Source organism: Callorhinus ursinus, unplaced genomic scaffold (assembly GCF_003265705.2).
Source record: "Callorhinus ursinus isolate GAN/ISIS: 27379988/994484 unplaced genomic scaffold, GSC_fseal_2.0 scaffold3, whole genome shotgun sequence".
In the NCBI taxonomy this organism is placed as follows: domain Eukaryota; kingdom Metazoa; phylum Chordata; class Mammalia; order Carnivora; family Otariidae; genus Callorhinus; species Callorhinus ursinus.
Genome location: NW_027397065.1, coordinates 53,177,920 through 53,197,317, shown reverse-complemented (window position 1 = coordinate 53,197,317; position 19,398 = coordinate 53,177,920). Strand labels below are relative to the sequence as shown.

General features: G+C 45.9%; 1 protein-coding gene across 5 annotated transcripts in view; it reads right to left on the bottom strand.

The window, feature by feature from the left end:
• Positions 1-19,172, bottom strand: part of LOC112820409 (chondroitin sulfate proteoglycan 4-like) — a 75,516-nt gene extending 56,344 nt beyond the window's left edge. For all 5 annotated transcript variants that reach the window (XR_012377582.1, XR_012377584.1, XR_012377583.1 and 2 more), the window contains exons 1-4: positions 18,967-19,172; positions 6,710-6,873; positions 2,811-6,380; positions 930-1,400 (exon numbers count right to left, since the gene is read on the bottom strand). Coding sequence is in view for 1 of the 5 variants with exons in the window: in XM_073890912.1 (XP_073747013.1) it covers positions 930-1,400; positions 2,811-6,380; positions 6,710-6,873; positions 18,967-19,045 (4,284 nt within the window). In the remaining 4 variants the exon portion in view is untranslated. The remainder of the gene's footprint in view (positions 1-929; positions 1,401-2,810; positions 6,381-6,709; positions 6,874-18,966) is intronic.
• Between the last annotated feature and the right edge of the window lie 226 nt (positions 19,173-19,398).

Sequence of the window (19,398 nt, the reverse complement as noted above, 5' to 3'; positions counted from 1 at the left end):
TCCCCAGAGATGCCAGGTGGTTGTTAATGGCTTCCAACCTGAAGAGTGCATATTCCCAGGAGCTTATAAAGGAAATGGTGGCAAGCTACTTTCAATACTTAGACAGTAATGGAAATCATTATTTTATTCATGATAAGAAAGCCAGGTCTCACAATAATACCAACCTAGCCCAAAGCAAAGAAACATGATGGCAGCCCTGAGCTGAGTGGTTATTTTATGCTGAACACTGACGGGAAGTGGTGTCCCGCTGCTGGATTGTGGGGACTGGGCCGTTTAGCCATTGCTATCACTGTGCTTACCTAGGGCACGGCACAGATACGCGCTCTCTCAGCATCTGTTAATTGAATACCGGAATGAATAAATGAGTAAACCCACTACTGACTAAAGCACGTCTGTGTTAACTATCTAGGTGTAACACTTTGAGTGGGACAGTGACAGTGAGGAGTTCCTCGAGAAATGGGCAGCCAGGACGGCCCAGAGGCGAGAAACCCATGGCTTATGAGCCAAAGTGGGAGAACCTAGAGATGTTTAACGTAAAGAAGATAAAATCCGAGGGAACTGGGTAACTTTTTCTTTCAAACATTTAAAGAGCTTTCAGGAAAGGAGGGACGATTTGTGCTGTGAGCTGACAGTGTCTAAGCAGCAGACTTCAGGTCAGCAGAAAGAACTTTCTAACAATTGAAGTATTTTTAAACTGGAAGTGCCCGTTGCATGAAGTAGTGAGTTCTCCATCACTGAATATATTTAATCAATGGCTAGATGACCTTTCTATGGGGTTACCATGGAAGGGGCTTCTAGCATCTGTTAGGAGGTTAAACTAGATACTCGTTCAAGTCTTACCACTCCTGAGAGTCCATTAATCTAAATAATAAATACCATTCTTTTTCTCTTATCCCATGTACCCAAATGTATTAACTGAGAATTATTACCTGTTTCCTGGTAAACTTCATTAGCTTTACTCTTGGAAAATTAGAATGTTCAACATAACCATGTTTTGGTGGTTTCAGTAGAACAAATTCACAGTCAACTCCCTCAAAATATTTGTTTCGAATTTTGAGATAGTCTTCCAGAAGTGCTTTGGAACCACCTTCTCGGATTGTGAAATTTTGTACCTCGAGAGGAATCCGCTTAGGGACGATATCCACTAAGATTTCAATTCCATTCACAGCTTGGAAACCATTCACCACTTCCAGTAAAAAATGGTCCTGTTGTTGGTCAGGAGCTGTCTGCACATAAAGAATATCCCCATCATCAATATCTTGTTGTGTAAAAATCAGAGGGGACTTTGCATTTGCACTCAAGCTGCCTTCTTCTGGTAAAGATTTCCTGAGGTATCCATGCATTGGTGGAATTCTGACAGTGAACACTGCCTCTGAAGGAATATTATCTTCGTGGACAGCCTGGAGTTTGTATATACAACACACAAACACAAAAAGAAAATCACATCAATACTCAATAAGAGTCAAGACCCTTGATGAACCAAATTGTTCTCTATTAAAGTCTACAAATGGCTTAAGTTACTATCAGGGTCGATACAGCGTTTAAGCCTGGGTCTGTTCTGGTGACCATGTCAACATTTGCATTTAATGCAAATAGTTGCAAAGAAAAGTAACAGTCAACAAGACCTGAATAGCTTCCTAATGCTTTAACAAGGCATTATTCACAGCAGCAAGACACCCAGGACTCAGCAAGTTGAGGTGAAAGAAAGAAAACTGTATAAGAAGAAGGAATGAAAGATGGTCGAAGAAGCAGAAGTTGAATCACTTAAATTGCAAGACTTTAGAGGAAAGTTTTTCCTCTCCCCTTTTAACTAGCTCAGCATTTTCAATGTATATTTAATTTACTGATTCAGCAAAATCCATCTCAAAACTGTCATTTTAACTGATTTATAGTCACTGAACTACACATGCCCCCTTGTGGTGAAACATAAACTCTCCAAGATCCTAAAAAAGAATTGAGAAATGCTGGTGAGCCCCATATTTCCTCAAGCAAACTCATTTAGTAAACCGCTTCTGATTTGAGTTCATTTCTTCTTGATGTCATTGGCTGCATTTAGCAAACAAGTAAACTCCTTTGCAGTCCTGAGGGTATATTCAGAATAGCCTGTATTTGTGGCCAGCTGTCATAAATCACAGTTTACAAACCCTGTACAGGATTACCCTAAAACAAACACTCTCTCCTAACTCTGATCAGCAGGGCTTTGCCTGCTGGAAGTTTCTAAGTAGGAGCCCCAGGAAACCAAGTAGCTTCTGGTATAAGGTCTCACCCCTGGCATTCCACTAGTCTGCGCCAATTTTATCCATCAGTTTCAGGAAACGAAGTAAGGCCGCCTTCAGAGCTAAGGAAATTAACTGTGTAGGATAGCATCCTCTGCTGTTTTAGGAACGCTTTTTATGTTTAAGTTTCTCTAAGTTTTTATACCCTGCTTCATCACATCACAAATGTAACTCAGATCAAATGAAATATTGGCAGCGTGTCTATAAAAAATGAAAAAAGTAAAGATCTCTTAATTTACTATAATATGTACATCATCTCCTCATTCCCAATTCATTCTACACTAAACATACATACTTGTGTGCTGGTGTGCACTCGGCTTTAACATAAGGCTTAGTATCACTTATATTCCTTTTCCAACTGTAGGAAAATCAGTAGTGTCAAAATCACGAAACTTTACAGCTTCTCTTTTCAAAGGCATTTACGTTTAGAAAAAAGTCATTCTGAATACGAGGGAGAAATCAACGCAAAAATAGCTCTTAGACGCAGATTACTCTGGGAGAGAGAGAATGCTTGGTGGTAGGACAACTACCTACCTGGAGTCTTCCTCTACTCAGTTTTACTGGTTTTCCTTCTTCAACTACAAGGGTCTTGATGAGCAGAATTTGGGTGCGATGTTGGTGACTTTCTGAGTACATTCGTACATAGATGCCCACGTCTACATATATCTCTTTAACTTTCACTGTCAGGTTGAACACATCAGAGTTGCCGCTGCCATCATGCCTATAAATCACATGTCCTTGCTTCAAGTCGTGCTGGGAAAATGAGTGGGACACTGAATGGTTGACCAGCAGTCTGCCATGCTTTGGGGGCTGCAGCATGTAGAATTCAATCTCGTGGTCTGTTCTGACATCTTGGTTTGTGGTGACACCGAGGTTAGTTGTTGTGAGGCTGCTGTCCTCTCCTCTCTGTACAACCAGCCCTGTGTTGTTGGCTATCTGGACATAAGGGTCTGACACATTGACCTCAAGAAGGGATGATGTGTAATGGACACCATCTGTCACGAACAGCACAAAGCGGGCAGAGTCTGCTCCCCGATGTCTGAAGAGCACTCTCCCTTCCCGCAGGTCTTCTTGCCTAAACTGGTAGAGTTTCTGAGACAGATCAGTGGGTCTCACCAGGTCCCCATTTGGGATGCCCCGCCGGGTATAGAGCAACTGCCCATCATCAAAATCTGAGTCGGGGTCATGGTAACAGAGATCTGCCAGGGTCAGTAGGCGCTGGCCATTCCTCACGACATGAAAGACCTTATCTACCACACGCACTGGTTTCTCATCATTCTTTAACTCTACAGAAATGGCAACTTTGATTTCTGTAGATAAATGTTCCGTGTCAGGATGCCTGACCACTCCCTTTTGGCCTGGTCCTGTGGCAGAGGCCACAAGGAGGAATTCATCATGCTGGGTCTCAGAGTCATCATGGACATACATCAGCCGCTCGCCTACTATGTCTTGATCAGTGAATGCGGTGATATTGTCACGACTTCCCAGAGGATCTGAAAAGTTAACCAGCTTTAGCGTCCCGTGTTGAGGACTCTTGGTGATTCTATATTGGAAGGTCTGATTGTCCAGTGTTTGAGCAAATAATTCCGATTTCGTAATTAATTTCCCTTCTCCTTCTTTTACAAATAATCCTCTGTTAGTTACAACAATGCATGTCTTATGTGCTTCAAAGTTTATTCTGAAAGTATAATCTTTTGATTCTATGTGTTTTGCAACAATCAAGAACCTAAAGGTATCTTGTGTGTCTTCCCTGGGCCTCTCCTGTGCCTCATAACTTATCTTAGAGTCTGCAATGTTTTGCTGGCTGAAGACGGAGTTTGTTTTTAGAACTTTATTGCCAACTAGCAATTTTCCTTTCTTAGGTGGGGTCAGTAACTTAAAATGCAGTTCTCTCTGAGTTACGTCCACACCCTCCGTCACAGCCTGCAGATGATCAGAGTTCAATACTTGTCTGCCTGTTTTCCTGACCTCGAGAGGAACATTTTTCAGAAGTATAAACTTTAGCCAGTGTACAGTAATAGGAAACGTCAGCTCTTCACTGATTTTTCCTTCTATGTTAACTTTAAATTTAAAGTGATCTGTAACATTTTCTAGCTGTAATTCTTGAAATGTACTGCGGTACCGGACCCGACCCCGATCAATGGAACGCTGAGAAAAGGTACTAACTTGTTTCCATTCACCCCTTGACCCCTGCCGCTGAATCTGGCCAAACTGGGGTGGATGAGTGAGAGCATAGCGGGTCTCCATCTCGTGGGGTCCACCGTTAACCTCCACTGACAAGTTGCTCTGTGTAATCAGAGCTGTGCCACCCTGCGGGACAACTACCCCAGTTCTAACAGCCACTTCGAAGTCCCAAGGAACAGCCACAACCCGTAACACTACCGTATTGCTAACCAGCTCTCCATCACTTGCTCTCAGAAGGATCCGGGAGTTCCGATGACCTCTGTGCACGTAGAAAATGTTGCCATCTCTTAAATCCCCATGCGTAAAACCATTAATGGCTTTCCCAGGACCATTGGCGTTTTCTAAAAACCCAGCATCTGAATTGAAGTTGCCAAGAACTGAGAAATTAAGACTCAAGGAATCTGTGTCAGGGTCTGACACGTGTATTATATTTGGAGTCAGTCGTTTCTTAGAATTCTCAAACAAGAGAAGCAAGTTTCCTTCAGGGAGCTTAAGGACTGGGGGATCATTTACTGGAAGGACAGTAATGTTAAACACATATGGAACATGTCCTTGCAGATATAATGGCATTTCCTTCTTGTTCTGGGATGAGACTGAAAATGTGAAAAAGTCCCTAGGTTCTTCTGAACCATCATGGACATACCAAACTTTCCCTTGCCCCAAATCTAACATAGTGAAAGCCTCCTCCATTCTCTGCGCGGGGGAAACGTTGATTCGAAGGAACCCATGAAGGGGCATTTCCTCTATTTTAAATAGTATTTGAGAAGGATAGATGCCCAAATCTTCTGATGCCACATCCACGTTCATATGCCTTTGTTCCAGTAACACTCGCCCACCTTCTTGGACCTCCAAGTTATTCAGACTCAAGAAATAGCTACTCGCATGGTGAAGAAAAGGCTTGCCTGCCTCGGGGACAGTAGTGGAAAGGGGAACTTCTGACCGAAGCAGGTTTTCTGTTGTCGTTATGAAAGGGTTTTCATTATCACTACTCTGCAATTTACACCCGGCAGCTACATCTTTGGACACAAGGGCATTCTTTAATGCTCTCTTTTCTGAGTTGGTTTCCAAGCCTCTTAAGCACCCTTTGAAAGAGATTCCTCGTGCAGATTTCCTGGACACAGAGGCAAGTTCTAACTTCTTAACTTCTTCTCCCTTATGTTTATCAAGACCTCCCACGAAGAGAGGACCTTCCGATACAAATGGTTTGCTTTGCAAAGGCAGCAGCGTCCTTACCCCTTGCTCATCCACCATCAGGTCCAGATACCTTCCAGTGAATCTGAGTTGAATAACGTGCCACTTGTTGTCACTAATTAAGCTAACAGAAGAGAGCTGGGTGTTACTTTTCCTCCTTCCTACACGAGCCTTCAACAGACCATTCACTATTTCCAAAGCAGCAAAATCTCCTTCTCTACCTGACTGAAAAAAAAGCAAAGCTTGTTGAGTTCCAGTCTGCAAAGCAAATTCCAACAGCCCTTCCCCTTGTACCCTCCATTCTGGGAAGGCAACGTAGGATCTGGAGCTAAAGAAATTGATGGCTTCATCCTCCCCTGCAAAAAATTCATCATTGCATCCTAGTGACACCTCATAAACTTTCTTAAAACCAGGGTAAGTCCTGAGGGATGCGAGGATCTCCCTCTGGTTAAATACTACATCCTCCATACATCCACGGAAATTGGGAAGCTCTCCATCTAGGTAAGGGACGTCGAGTCCACCATGGCCTGCTATGTAGATTCCATGTTGAAAGTGCAAATTGTGTATCCCACCAGTGATCTGGCCAGTTGTCTCATACTGTTTGTCGATAACCAGAGAGAGATTGTTTTTAACATAGTATAGTTCCACTAAATGCCAAACCAGGTCATCCACACGAAGTCTTTGCTCAGAAAGGAGCACTTGTTCACCTGCACCCAAATTCACCCTCACCTGAAATAGAAAGAATCATAATTAATCAATCTCATATCATAGTATTTTATTGAGAAAACAGGGCCATTCACAGAGAGAGAGAAACTTGGACTTGAAACCACTTTCCACATGTATGGACTACACAATGAAGTTTAAAAATTTCAGAGTCAGAATATTTCAGGCATGCTGGTAAAATCGGAGGCTATCCCAACTTTTCAAATGGCACATGATTTTATTCTAGTAAAATAACAGTAATCAAATGGATAGCTATTTTGTTCCCTTACTTTCTCACGGTTTTTCCTCCAGTAATTGAAAACTTACACGTTTTTAAAGATTTAAGAAAATCTTACCCGTAAGTTTCCTGATAGAAGTTCTATTATACAGTAGTCATTTTTCCCAGCTGCAAGAAAAAGTAATCCCTGTGGTTTGCTGGTTTGAAATTTTAATTGAAGAGATAACTCAGGCGAAACTTCTATGATGTTGAGCTCCACATAGCTTTCACCATAAAAAGATGCTAGGGAAAGATTTTAAAAAGGAGTAAATATATTACACAATGACAATTCCACTTTAGACTGTCATCTCCCTTCAGGGACTGACCCTGCTGAAGCTGCCTTGCCCAAGGCCACAGCTGGTTCCTGGGGTAGCCCACAGATCTGATATGGGGGTACAAAGGCTGTGTTCTCTTGCCCCAACTGAAAATAGCTCTGATGGGTCAGTCTATCTTTAGAACTCTCAAGAAGGGTGGTCGAGGCTTCTGTTGAAACTGAACTGCAAGTCTACTTCTCCATGTACCCAATCCCGCTTCTTTCCCTGTCACAGGGATAATCCCAAACCACTGGTGGTGAACTGGTATAAGAGCAGAAGGGAACACATTAGCCAGCTTGAAAGATCAAGCCATGAAAGATACAGTGCAAATAGTAGCTATGAGGACTATGGGATCGGGTGTCTATTGCTAAATTTGAATGAAGCTTTGGAAAAAGATAAGGAAAAGCTAGGAGAGATCAGTTCACATTTACAAGCTAAGTGTGAAAGCAAGAGGGCTTCCCTGGTAGCATATAGCGTCCTCCTTTCCTACAGCAGGAGACCAGTGGAAGGTAAGATGCCCACCCAGGAATTAATCATTAGACTAGTCAGCTGCAAAGAGAGTTAAAGTCCCATCTATGACAGGCTTGCTCTGACAAATCTAAGACCCTGGTTGGGAAAGAATAGAACCTTGACATAAGGAACTGGAGACATCTAGGTTGAGGCATTCAAATACCTTGGGTCCCTAGTTCTCCCTGAAACCTCTTCGCCTGCAGAGGTGGCCTATTCCCCCATTAAGGCTGGCATGGCCCTTGCTGAAGGAGGTTGCAGAGGCTTCTCCCCACAAGCAGCATTTGACCTCTGAAGTTACACTCCCATCTCTCCTCCTGGCCACTAGACCAAAAACGAAGGTTAAGTTACAACATAACCTGTGTGGGGACATGTTGGGCTTGATATGGGTGGAAAAGGACCGGACCCCAGTGTAGCCATGGGACCTCTCCAGGTGTATCTGGGTGGAAAAGGACTGGACCCCAGTGTAGCCGTGGGACCTCTCCAGGTGTATCCTACTACCTGTAGCTGCCAGAATACGCAGACGACTGGGGGTACCTGATCAAGGGGGCGAAGCGTGAAGTTGGATAAGGAAGAGTTTATAGATTTGGGAGCACTCTCCAAGGATACAGGCTATAACACCCTGGCAAAGACTACCAGAAATGGTATGAACCCACTGCTAAAGTGGCTCCTAGATGCATAGAAAATGTCTTTGAGACAGACACGACAGAATTACCATGACAGATGGATGAAAGAGATGAAAGTGGTACCTCCGGGACTGAGCATAAATAGGACCAGAAGGCACAAGTGAGCATACAAGATGGTAGCCCCGGAGCTCCATCATCGCCATTCTTGCCCCAGCACCTTTCCTCGGCTCACACATATGGCTGCATGGGTAAATCCCGTGGTACCAGCTGATGGAGAAACAGAACACCTGAGCATGGTTCACCGATGAGTCAGCTTCATCATATGGGTGCCTGATGAGAATAGACTCCAACTGCACCATAGCTCCCTCTGGCGGCGGCCATGAAAAACACTAGGAAGAAAAAATCCTCCAAGTGGATAGAACTTTGGGTAGAACACTTAATCGTCCACTTTACACACAGAGAGAAGTGGACAGAGGTTCAAATAAATAAAACCTGATTAAGAGTGGCAAATGGCCTGCCCAAATGGTCAAGAGCCTAGGATGCAAAAGATTGAAAGAGTAGGAATAAGGAGGTCTGGGATTGACGCATTAAGTGGGAAAATCATGATACTGCACGTTAATGCCCACCAGAAAACATCCACCACAGAATATGCATTCAACAACAGGCATACAGAGTGACCTGGTCAGTTGACCTCAGCCAGCCTCTGTCATCTGGCCCCCGTAGGTTGGCACAACAGGTAGCCATGGTGGCAGGGGTGGAGTCTATGCATGCACCCAATAGTCAGGGCTCCCTCTTCCCAAGGCTTTCCTAGGTGCTGCTCCTGCTGAATGCCCAACATGCCTCCAACAGGATCCAACACCAACCCCTAATATGTTACTATCCCTTGAAGAGAGACCAACTGTCCACTTGGTGTTGAGCTGACTTCAGTGAAACTCTTTCCTTTTAGAATGACCAGTGATTCCTTTCAAAAAATAAAATAGACTCGTATTCTGGGTATATATTTGCCTTTCTTGCCTAGATAGCGCCATTATATGAAGAGCTCATGGAGTGTTTAATCCACTAATAGGGGAGGCCAAATAGCATCACATCAATCAAAGACACACCCTTTACTCCAAGGAAGGTGTGGTAATGGGCCTAAGACCATAGGATCCACTGGCCTATCGTATATTACACGGCTGAAGCTGAGGACCTGACAGACTGTTTGAACAACCTGATCAAGGTACAGGTGAATCACAACCTCAGAGCAATACTCATTGGAGTGAGGGTCCATCTTCCAAGACTTTAAATGAAAGATCTTGACATGGTCTTTAAATTAAAGATCTTTAAACACCTCCTGCTATATCTCCAGGAGGTGTAATATATGGGCCTGAGAACAAATGTCGATCCTTAAGAGCAGTCCTTGATAAGGCTCTTGTATGATTATCTCCATCTTAGATTCTGCTTCCTGAGGAACCCAATCTGCAATGTCTGCTTCTCTGTTCCTACAACACTCTGCATATTCCTTTATTCCAGCATTCACCATGTTGTACTGAAATTCCTTGCTTATTCATCTATCTCCTGGAATATTCCATGAGTTTCCTATGATTAGGAACCATCTCTTTGTTTATCTTTCCCTCTCCGATACCTAGCACAGTGCCTGGCCACAGGTAGCATAATAGGTTCTGTTGGTAGCCCACTGAGATCCCTTTTTAACAAGTTGGTATACCCATCCTCCAGCCGTTTCACTGTGTTATCCAGAAATTTCAGTGAAATTATAACCCCTGCCCTAGAGGGGGACCTATAGCCAGTGACTGATTGAAACAGACATATAAAATACCTAGAGCTCTGTGTTACTCGTATCCTAGAGCACTCTCTGGGATCAGGCTGAGATTAGGTCAGCTAAACCAGATCTTTGCTTGGTTTCTTCTCCTGCCCTATCCTGCTTCCCTCCTTCCGTATAGCTCTTTCCTGGTCCCCTCACTCAGCATTTTACTTGCACAAGGACCCCCACCTATGCTGTTCTCTTTAGGGAAGCCAATCTAAGGTAAGTAGCAAGCAAGCATTTATTGAACCAAACTACACTCACCTCGGAGACCCTCATTCAATATTTGAGTAAACCTTAGGGACTTATGTAGAGTCACTAGAGAACCTTAGGGACTAGAGAACCTTAGGGACTTATGTAGAGTCAACAGGTTGTTCACAACAGAGCTAAGACAAAACCCCCGCATTTCCCACCTCCCATCCAGTGTTTTCACCAAGATACAAAGCTGACACAGAGATGAATATGGTGTCTTACAAACTTTCTCAGGCAGGTATAAACACTCTTCTCTAGTTAAAAAAACAGCCATTAATAATTAAATTCAGGAAAACGAGAATGTAGCAATAAGGTCAGAAAGACGAAACAAGCATTTATAAACCCACTAGCTATCCTGCCTAGTGTATGGTCCTGGCCTCTGGTTACTGAATCCCCTCACTCTGACTTTGACAGACTCAGAGCCTGTATTGTTAAGCTCTCAAAACCAGGAAATGTTTTCTAAATCATAAAATCTACTGCTGAGAATGACTAAGTAATATATTTTCCCACAGTTCACCTCCTTGGCACTAAATCAATTCCAGGATCAGCTGGTGGCTAGAAATTTCCATTGCCTCAGGGGGAAAACAAGGAAACAGGTTTAAAACCACTGGTCTGACAGCCTGAAGCCAGGCTCATGCTCACAGATCTCCAAACGGACTTCAACTTCTGTGGCTCCTAGTAAGTGCCTCAAATTAATAGTAAGAAGCCAATCAAAGTACAAGAAAAACTGGGTCCTAGGAAAAGGAAAGGTGATCTCCACCTGCAGGGAAGGAGAAGGTGTGATTTCAGTATTACATGGGTAGGGCAAGTCAAGGTGAACAAAAATCAGAGCAACTTCCTGGCTTTATGTGCTTAAGTAAAAGGTGAAATGGTTGAATGGAAGTCAAAGTTTGGCAATAAGGGGGGTAAAAAACTTTGCAGGGAAAGTAAACATTTCTATTTCTCTATAATTTCTCCCCAGGGGAAGGGTGGTTAGTGATTATTTGATTCATTTTATCTACCTTAGAAATAGTTCCCACTTCTTTTTCCAAACTACATCTTCCTGTTTTTGTTTGTATGTATGTTTGTTTGATTTGGGTTTTGCTTGTTTGGGGGTATTTTGGTTTACTATTTATTGAGCACCTACTACGTGCCAGGTACTATCAGGAGTTGGAAGCAGGAAGTTACTGAGACTATGGGGGCTTGCAGTCTATCAGACGGGAAAGCTGCTCAAAAAGAAGAGTATGTCCGATCCAGGATATTAGACAGTTGGTACAACAGCAGCTTGTTCGGGGCCCCGCTGGGGTATGAGGGAAGGAGTACTGTGCCTATAAAGTGTCTCTCCCTGACAGATTTAAGTGGCCCATTATATATGTACTTGTGCTGTCCACAAATACACCAAATAAACCACAAACACGGGGATTCAAAGGTGAATGACATAGACTGCCAGTCAAGGAATAGAGTGGCTTAGTACCAGGGAAATGGAAAGCACAGCAGAAGCCCTTGGCCCAGTCAAAGGGGATGGGCTGAGGGTGTTTCTGGCAGGCAAGACAATGGCTTCCAGAAAGACCTAATGAGGGATGGGCGAGAGTAAGAGGAGAGACACAAGTGGAGAGATAGGAGAGAGAGAGACCAGTGACTGTAAGGAGCCAAAGGTCCACTCTGGCTGAGCCCAGTGTGCGGGGGAGCAGCCGGGGTGGGTGCGGCAGGGGTATGAGGGGTCGGGGGGCAAGCGGTCAGAGGGCTGAAAGGCCTGCTCTGAACTGTCAGTTTAAAGTGGCGACTATTTTCTAGGCCCTAGTTACCTTCTTTATTTGTTTCCTGGGTTATTATCCACCTCCAGTCCCATACCATCCCAAACAGAATGTGAGGTTTGAGGGCAAGGGCCTTCGCTCGTCTTGCTCACTGCTCAGTCCTCAGTGCCTCCAAGAGTGCTCAGCACATAGGAGGCACCCAGTAAATGACAACTTTGGAAGCCAAGGTAAGAGTTCAGACTCTATTCAAGGGGAGCCATAAAGGGATCAAACAGGGAAATGCTGTGCCCGGGTTGCAATTTAGATGGTTCTGGCTGAAGGGCAGGAAATGGCCTCAAAGGGATGGTAGGGAGTAGGGAAGCAGGCAGGGGGAGAAGCTGGTGGGTTCAAGGGATACTTTAGAAGCTGGACTGACTAGGAGGGAAGGGGAAAGGTCAAGGGAGCAACCTAGATGAATTTCCGGATTTCTGGCTAGGAATCCACTTACTGAGAGGGGGATCCTGGGAGGGAAGCTTTGGTTTTGTTTTGCTTTGTTTTGTTGGTACATATATGGCGAGGAATTCTCAATGAACGTTTGGGGAGCAAATGGCTGACTGACCAACTGGATCCCCATGGGCAGGGACCCACTGACGGGGGGCGGGGAGGTTTACACACCATCTTGAGAAGGTTGCACCTTATGCTGCACACAATGGGGAAGATGCGTTTTTAGCTGGGAGAGACACATCAGTTCTGGATTTTAGAACACAATCAGTCCGGCCTGGTGACTGTAGAAACTAATTAGGAAAGTATTTACAAAAACGAGATTTCAGAACTGTCTGTATTCCCTGAAAACTAGAGCTGCCTTTTCATAACATCACATTGTCGACAATTTTATACTGTACCTTTTTATGTATCGCCTTTCTTCCAAACGTATTGTATGGATGATACATCACAAGCATAGAAGCTTATTTTAAAAATTAAAATACAAAACCACAAAAACAAACTTCTCTGCTAAAGTGTTTGCATTATAAAAGTCCTAAAATGAGGGGCACCTGGGTTGTGTTAAACATCTGCCTTCGGCTTGGGTCATGATCCCAGGGTCCTGGGATCGAGCCCCGTATTAGTCTCCCTGCTCGGCAGGAAGCCTGCTTCTCCCTCTCCCACTCCCCCTGCTTGTGTTCCCTCTCTCGCTGTGTCTCTCTCTGTCAAATAAATAAATAAAATCTTAAAAATAAATAAATAAAATAAACAACAACAACGAAAAAACAAAGTCCTAAGATGAGGTGCTCCGAGGAGCGCCAACATTACAAAGCAGCTCTTCCTCCCACCGACCCTGTGAGGCGAGTCACTGCACTTGGAAAGAAAAGCCACATTTTTACCTCACAAATCTGCTCCGAGGTTTTCCTGTGGCACTGACGTTGCATGCTTTATCAAACCGAAGCTGAATTTTTATTCAAGAGGTAACTAACTATCCAGAACACTCTGAGGAAGAAGAAAACTTCCAAGTATGAAATAACTTAGTATAAACATCTAATATGCCAGAGAGGCCCAACCTCCTGGGTTCATTAAAAGCAAATCCCCAACAAGGGAAGTTCTAAGAGTCTCTCCCACAAAACTCAGGTCCACTGATACAGAAGTCGGGAAAGAGAGTCAGTGAGCGAAGAGGTATTGGCTCCATGGCTGCAGGATGGGCAGCTGCTTCAGTCGGCTTAGGGGGTGACAGGGGCCTCTGGTACCACATCTCTGGGCCAAACGTGTTGCTGGCCCCATAGGAGGGCGGGGAAAGAGTGGGTAGCAGGCCCCCGACCACCATGAAGATGCAAATCTTGGATTTGCAGGTGGGGCCAGGGCAATCTGGGGTTTGGAATTCTTCTTGTAGAACAGGACCCACCACGTTCTCACTTTTCATTCCCTCCCCAAACAGGAGTCTCCATGCCAACTGCTCAGGTTGCAAAGAGAAAACCAGCCCTTGCCCCACCCTGCGCTCCTCTCAGGGGGGCATCCTCCACCGTCTGCCTCTGCATAAGGTCACGCAGACGGGGCCCGCACCACTCCAGGGAGAGCTATTCCTGTAGGCTCCGTAGCTTCCAAAGCAGCCCTGGAATGAAGCTGTGAGGCAGTCCTGGTCCCTGGCTGGATGCTGGTTGAGCTGACAGCTCCCTCTTTAGTGACACAGAGCCCATGTCCTAGCTTCGATGCCCCACCCATGGCCCCAGTTCCTATTGCGGCTACAGCACATTACCACAAATGTAATGGCTTAATATGACACCCATCTGTTGCTTTACAATTCTGGAGACTAGTTAGTCCAAACATATTAGGCCATTATATTTGTGGTATTTTGTTGTAGTCCCGTATGAGCTAAAATCAAGGTGTCGGCTGGGCTGCATTTTTTCTGGCAGCTGGAGGGGAGAATCTGTTTCTGGGCCTTTTGCAACTTCTAGAACACTGCCACATTTCTTGGCTGGTGGCCCCAGCCAGCAGTCACATCACTCCAACCTCTGCTTCCAACATATCATCTTCTCCCTCTTATAACACCCTGTGTTTGCTTAGGGCCCACACAGATAATGGGAGGTAATCCCTCATCTCAAAATCCTTAATTGGATCACAGCTGGAAAGACTCTTTTGTCACGTAAAGCAACATATTCTCTGTTCTGGGCGTTAAGATGTGAACTTTCCTGGGGAGCTGTCATTCTGCCTTCCACAGTGCCCAGGTGCATTCGCTCATTCAGGTGCTCCGATTTATTGGGCACCTGTCATTTGTAGGTCCTGGACTACGTGCCAGGAATACAGAGGGGAATAAAGCAGGAGCACTGGGAAAGGCCACAGAAGCAGAGGTTATGAGTTTTATTTGTGCTTTTTATGGCCTGTGCAGCTCTACTTTTAAATATTAAATTAAGATATTTTAAATAAAAGCGGTTTTAATCAAACACCTGGACTTTGTGGCTTCCCTGCGTGAGTCGGCTGATCAGGCCACCCCGGGACCTACCCATTCTCACAGCACAGCACCTGTGAGTGGGGCTGGATGTTCCAGCCCCAGGGGCCACCGCCCTGGGTCCCCTCCTGCTGCATCAGCTGGTGCTTGGCTCACCGTGACACTCTGGCCACAGTGAGCATTTGGGTCCGGACACCACAGCCTTAGGTAGAAATGGCAAAGTGAAAAAAAAAAAAAGAAAAGAAAAGAAAGAAAGACAGAAATAGCAAAGTGTGGTGCCAAGATATTCACTGTGGAGCCAGAAGAAAATATTATGAATTCACAGGCTGCCTTAACCTAAAAAAATAAGAATCTAGAACAATAAGAATTCTTTCTTCATCTCTAATTTACGGATTGATGGGCATCCTGCCTCAGTTGCCCAGGTGAGACCAGCCATGTGTCACCTGCTGGGTACACAAGTCTCCCTGAGGGAGCAGTGGAAACTACACCGACAGAAAGATGGACGCTGATGCCCTCACTCTCTTTCGCATTCAGCGACGCACCACACGTGGTCTGCCTGGACAACTGGGCTTACAATTTTGTTATCTCACCATAACTAAACAAATCCTCACTAACAGGACCAGTTGCTTTTTAAAATTCCTGCAAGTAAGCCAAAGATTAAAAATATAGAGAAATAATGCAAGGACCAGTAAATGCAAAAGGAACTGGAAGGGCTAGCCTTTCTCCTCTTCCTGTTCAAGCTCTTCATCAGCGCTGGTACAAGGTCTGAGCAATAATATTCTAATGGGATCTGATAAGAAGGTAGTCAAAAACTACTGAACTATTGACAACGTGAGTCTAGCGCTAAGTACACGCTGTACCTTGAGAAAGTAGTTAGTGGTAGTAGGACTGATTCTTTTATTTGCAAATAGGGATATGCTGAGGGTGTATGCTAAGGATATTCTTAGTGAGACAGTATCTTTTTATCGAGGTGGCTCCCTGCTGTGGCGAGACTTTCCAAGGTGAGGACACATTAGTCCCTCAAGGACTGAGAGCTGAGTTCACCTACGTTTGACAAATAGATTTCTTCAAAGCAACAGCCTGAATCATCCAAGGAAGTCAGAAAGAAACCTAAAATCAGATCACACATCTAGCTACTCAAGAAGATATTCTTCAAAGTGCCCCAAAGTAGCTTTTTTTTTTATTATGTTATGTTAATCACCATACATTACATCATTAGTTTTTGATGTAGTGTTCCATGATTCATTGTTTGCATATAACACCCAGTGCTCCACACAGAATGTGCCCTCTTTAATACCCATCACCAGGCTAACCCATCCCTCATCCCCCTCCCCTCTAGAACCCTCAGTTTGTTTCTGCGTCCATAGTCTCTCATGGTTCGTCTCCCTCACCGATTTCCCCCCCCTTCATTTCTCCATTCCTACTTACTATCTTTTTTTTTTTTTTAAAGATTTTATTTATTTATTTGACAGAGAGAGAGAGAGATAGGGAGAACAGGAACACAAGCAGGGGGAGTGGGAGAGGGAGAAGCAGGCTTCCCGCTGAGCAGGGAGCCCGATGCGGGGCTCAATCCCAGGACGCTGGGATCATGACCTGAGCCGAAGGCAGACACTTAACGACTGAGCCACCCAGGTGCCCCTCATTTTTTTTTTTTAACATATAATGTATTATTTGTTTCAGAGATACAGGTCTGTGATTCAACAGTCTTACACAATTCACAGCGCTCACCATAGCACATAGCCTCCCCAGTGTCCATCACCCAGCCACCCCATCCCTCCCACCCCCAACCACTCCAGCAACCCTCAGTTTGTTTCCTGAGATTAAGAATTCCTCATATCAGTGAGATCGTATGATACATGTCTTTCTCTGATTGACTTATTTTGCTCAGCATAATACCCTCCAGTTCCATCCACGTTGTTGCAAATGGCAAGATTTCATTCCTTTTGATGGCTGCATAATACTCCACTGTGTGTGTGTGTGTGTGTGTGTATATATATATATATATATATGTATACATATACATATATATATATACATATACATATATATGTATATATATATATATATACACACATACTTTGGTAAGACCTCAGTATCCAATATTTGGGTTGCCATTAAAGCCATGGATGAGGAACAGTATATGTGCTAAAAGTACAGTAGTCCTCCCTTATCCATGATTTCAGTTACCCATAGTCAATCATGATCCAGAAGCAGATGATCCTTCTTCTGGCGTATCTTCAGAAGGTCAATAGCAGCCTAAAGCTACGTCACAATGCCTATGTCATTCACCTGGTTCATCTCATCACGTAGACATTTTCTCATCTCAGAGCATCATGAGAAGGGTGAATGCAGTATAATAAAGCTCTTGAGAGAGTGAGACCATATTCATATAACTTTTAATATAGTATATTTTTACAGTTGTTCTATTTTACTGTGAGTTATTGCTGTTGGTCTCTTACTATGCCTAATTTACAAATTAGACTTTATCATAGGTATGTATTATAGGAAAAAACACAGTACACAAAGGGTTCGGTACTATCTGTGATTTCAGGCATCCACTGGGGGTCTTGGAATGTATCTCTTGTGGATAAGGGAGAACTACTGTATATGCTATGGAATTCAAAAAACCTTCCCTATCCACATTCTGTACCCCTCGATGGGTATCTAATCCGTTGGCTCTTAGCCTCATACCCAAGGTAATTGCACAGATGAGGAGGAAGGAGGGTAATGAGTAGAAAAGGAGGGAAATGAGCATTACTGAGCAGTTGTCTGGCAGTAAGGAAGTCTTACACAGTATCTTATTCAAGCCTCTATGAAGAAGTTAGTATTTCAGTTTTATAGATGCAAAATTAAGACCTAGAGAAGGAAACTCACCTTCCCCAAGCCAGTCTGAGAACATAGGATGGCACCCAAGCTGAAGCCCTAGTCCATCTGACTCCAAAGTTATGGACTTGCCATCACCCTACACTGACCACTGGCTCATGGCGGATCACCACCCAATCAGAACCATTCACTGTGCTCCCAGATCTCCCTGTTTTGCAACTGGAACCTTCCCTCTCAAAGCCACATCAAAGCCTCAGACTGCAGCCCCAGACCTCCAATTCCAGGCCCAATCCACCCTTCGGGCCAGGCAGGAATCAGGAAGGAGGGAGGAAGATGGGGAGAAGGAGCTTGGAAGGGCCCGCATACAGCAGGGTGGGAGCAGAGTCGGGGGCGGGGGGTGGTGCTGCAGTCAGACTCTGAGCAGCTGGGGTAAGAGTGAAGTGTCCATACTACAGATGCCATCGTGGCCAGAACATGACTCTGAAGCTCCTCCTGAAATCATGAGGCGGGGTAGACAGCAATGGCACTATCTGTCTATTCCATGCCTAAAATGCAGTAAATAAGCTTCAGAATTTAATCCGAATCCTACAAAGAGATACAAGGCCCTTGATTTAGAATGCTTTATCTTTAAAATTCTCAAAGGAAGTCTTTCATTGAACTACATTAAATTTCAAGGAGCCTTGGAGGGCGAGAAGGCCCAAGTGCAGTACTCATTGTGTAAAAAGTCCCAATAATTATGTTTTTATTAGTAATCCTTGACTTCTGGAAAGCGCCAGGGAAATGCAAAGCCTTTCCAGTGAATTAGGTCCCGAAAATGTAGGTGGACTTGTGGAGGTACTTATAGAACAATAGGCCAGGCCAGAAACCGAAGAATTTCGGGACGAGTTTAAGGCCCCAAACGCCTGCGGGTCGCGTGCAGCCCAGTACCTCTCACCCGGCCTGGGCCAGGCGCAGAGCGGCAAAGGCTCAGAAGGGAGGGCGGCAGGATTCGTTCGCTCTGTTCCGAGTGCAACCAGGAGTCCAACTCTGAAACCCCCATCGGCCGCGAGTGCCCTGCGAAGCTGGGGAACGGCCCCCACCCCGGGGCTCCCCCGAACTGGCGGGGCCAGGCCGCACGCGGTGGGGGGTGGGGGTGGGGGGATCGGGAGCTGGAAGCTTCCCGCTGCGGCGCCCACACTCCCCGCGCAGGGCCGAGCAGTCTCCTCCGTGCCGCCCAGCCCAGGAACGCCCGGCCAGAGAGCTCGAGACAGGGTCGCCGCGCGCTTTGGGGTCCCGGGAGGGCCCCAGCCAGCGCCTTAGTCCCTGCTCGCCCACCCTCTGCTAGCCGGCGCGGCCGGGAGGGGTCGGGGGGGGGGAGTTAGGCGCGTACCTCCGAGCGCCCCGCGCGCCCCGCAGAGCCCCAGGCAGGCGGCGAGCAGGACGAGGCGGCGGGCCCCGAGCCGCCCCATTCCGCCGCGGCGGCCCGGCGCCCGCGCTCTCTCCCCGGCGGCAGCCCAGCTACCTGCGCCGGCGCCTCTCCGCCCCGCGGTCGGGGCCCGCAGGCGGGCCCGGGCGCACCGCCCCAAGCCAGCGCGGGGGGCTGAGCCGGGGCGGAGAGAGCCATTTGCGACCTGCAGCTGTTGCGCGCCACCAGCGCCAGCCCTGGCCGGGCCTTCTCCCAGGCCGCTGGCGAAATCGGGCCGGGGCGGGCCGGGGGCCCGGGGCCCAAGGAGGCGCCGAGGGCAGAGGTTACATGGCCCCCGCCCAGCCGGGCGACAGGTGCGGTAGGGTGAAAGGGGCTAGCAGGAGGTGGTGACAAAGG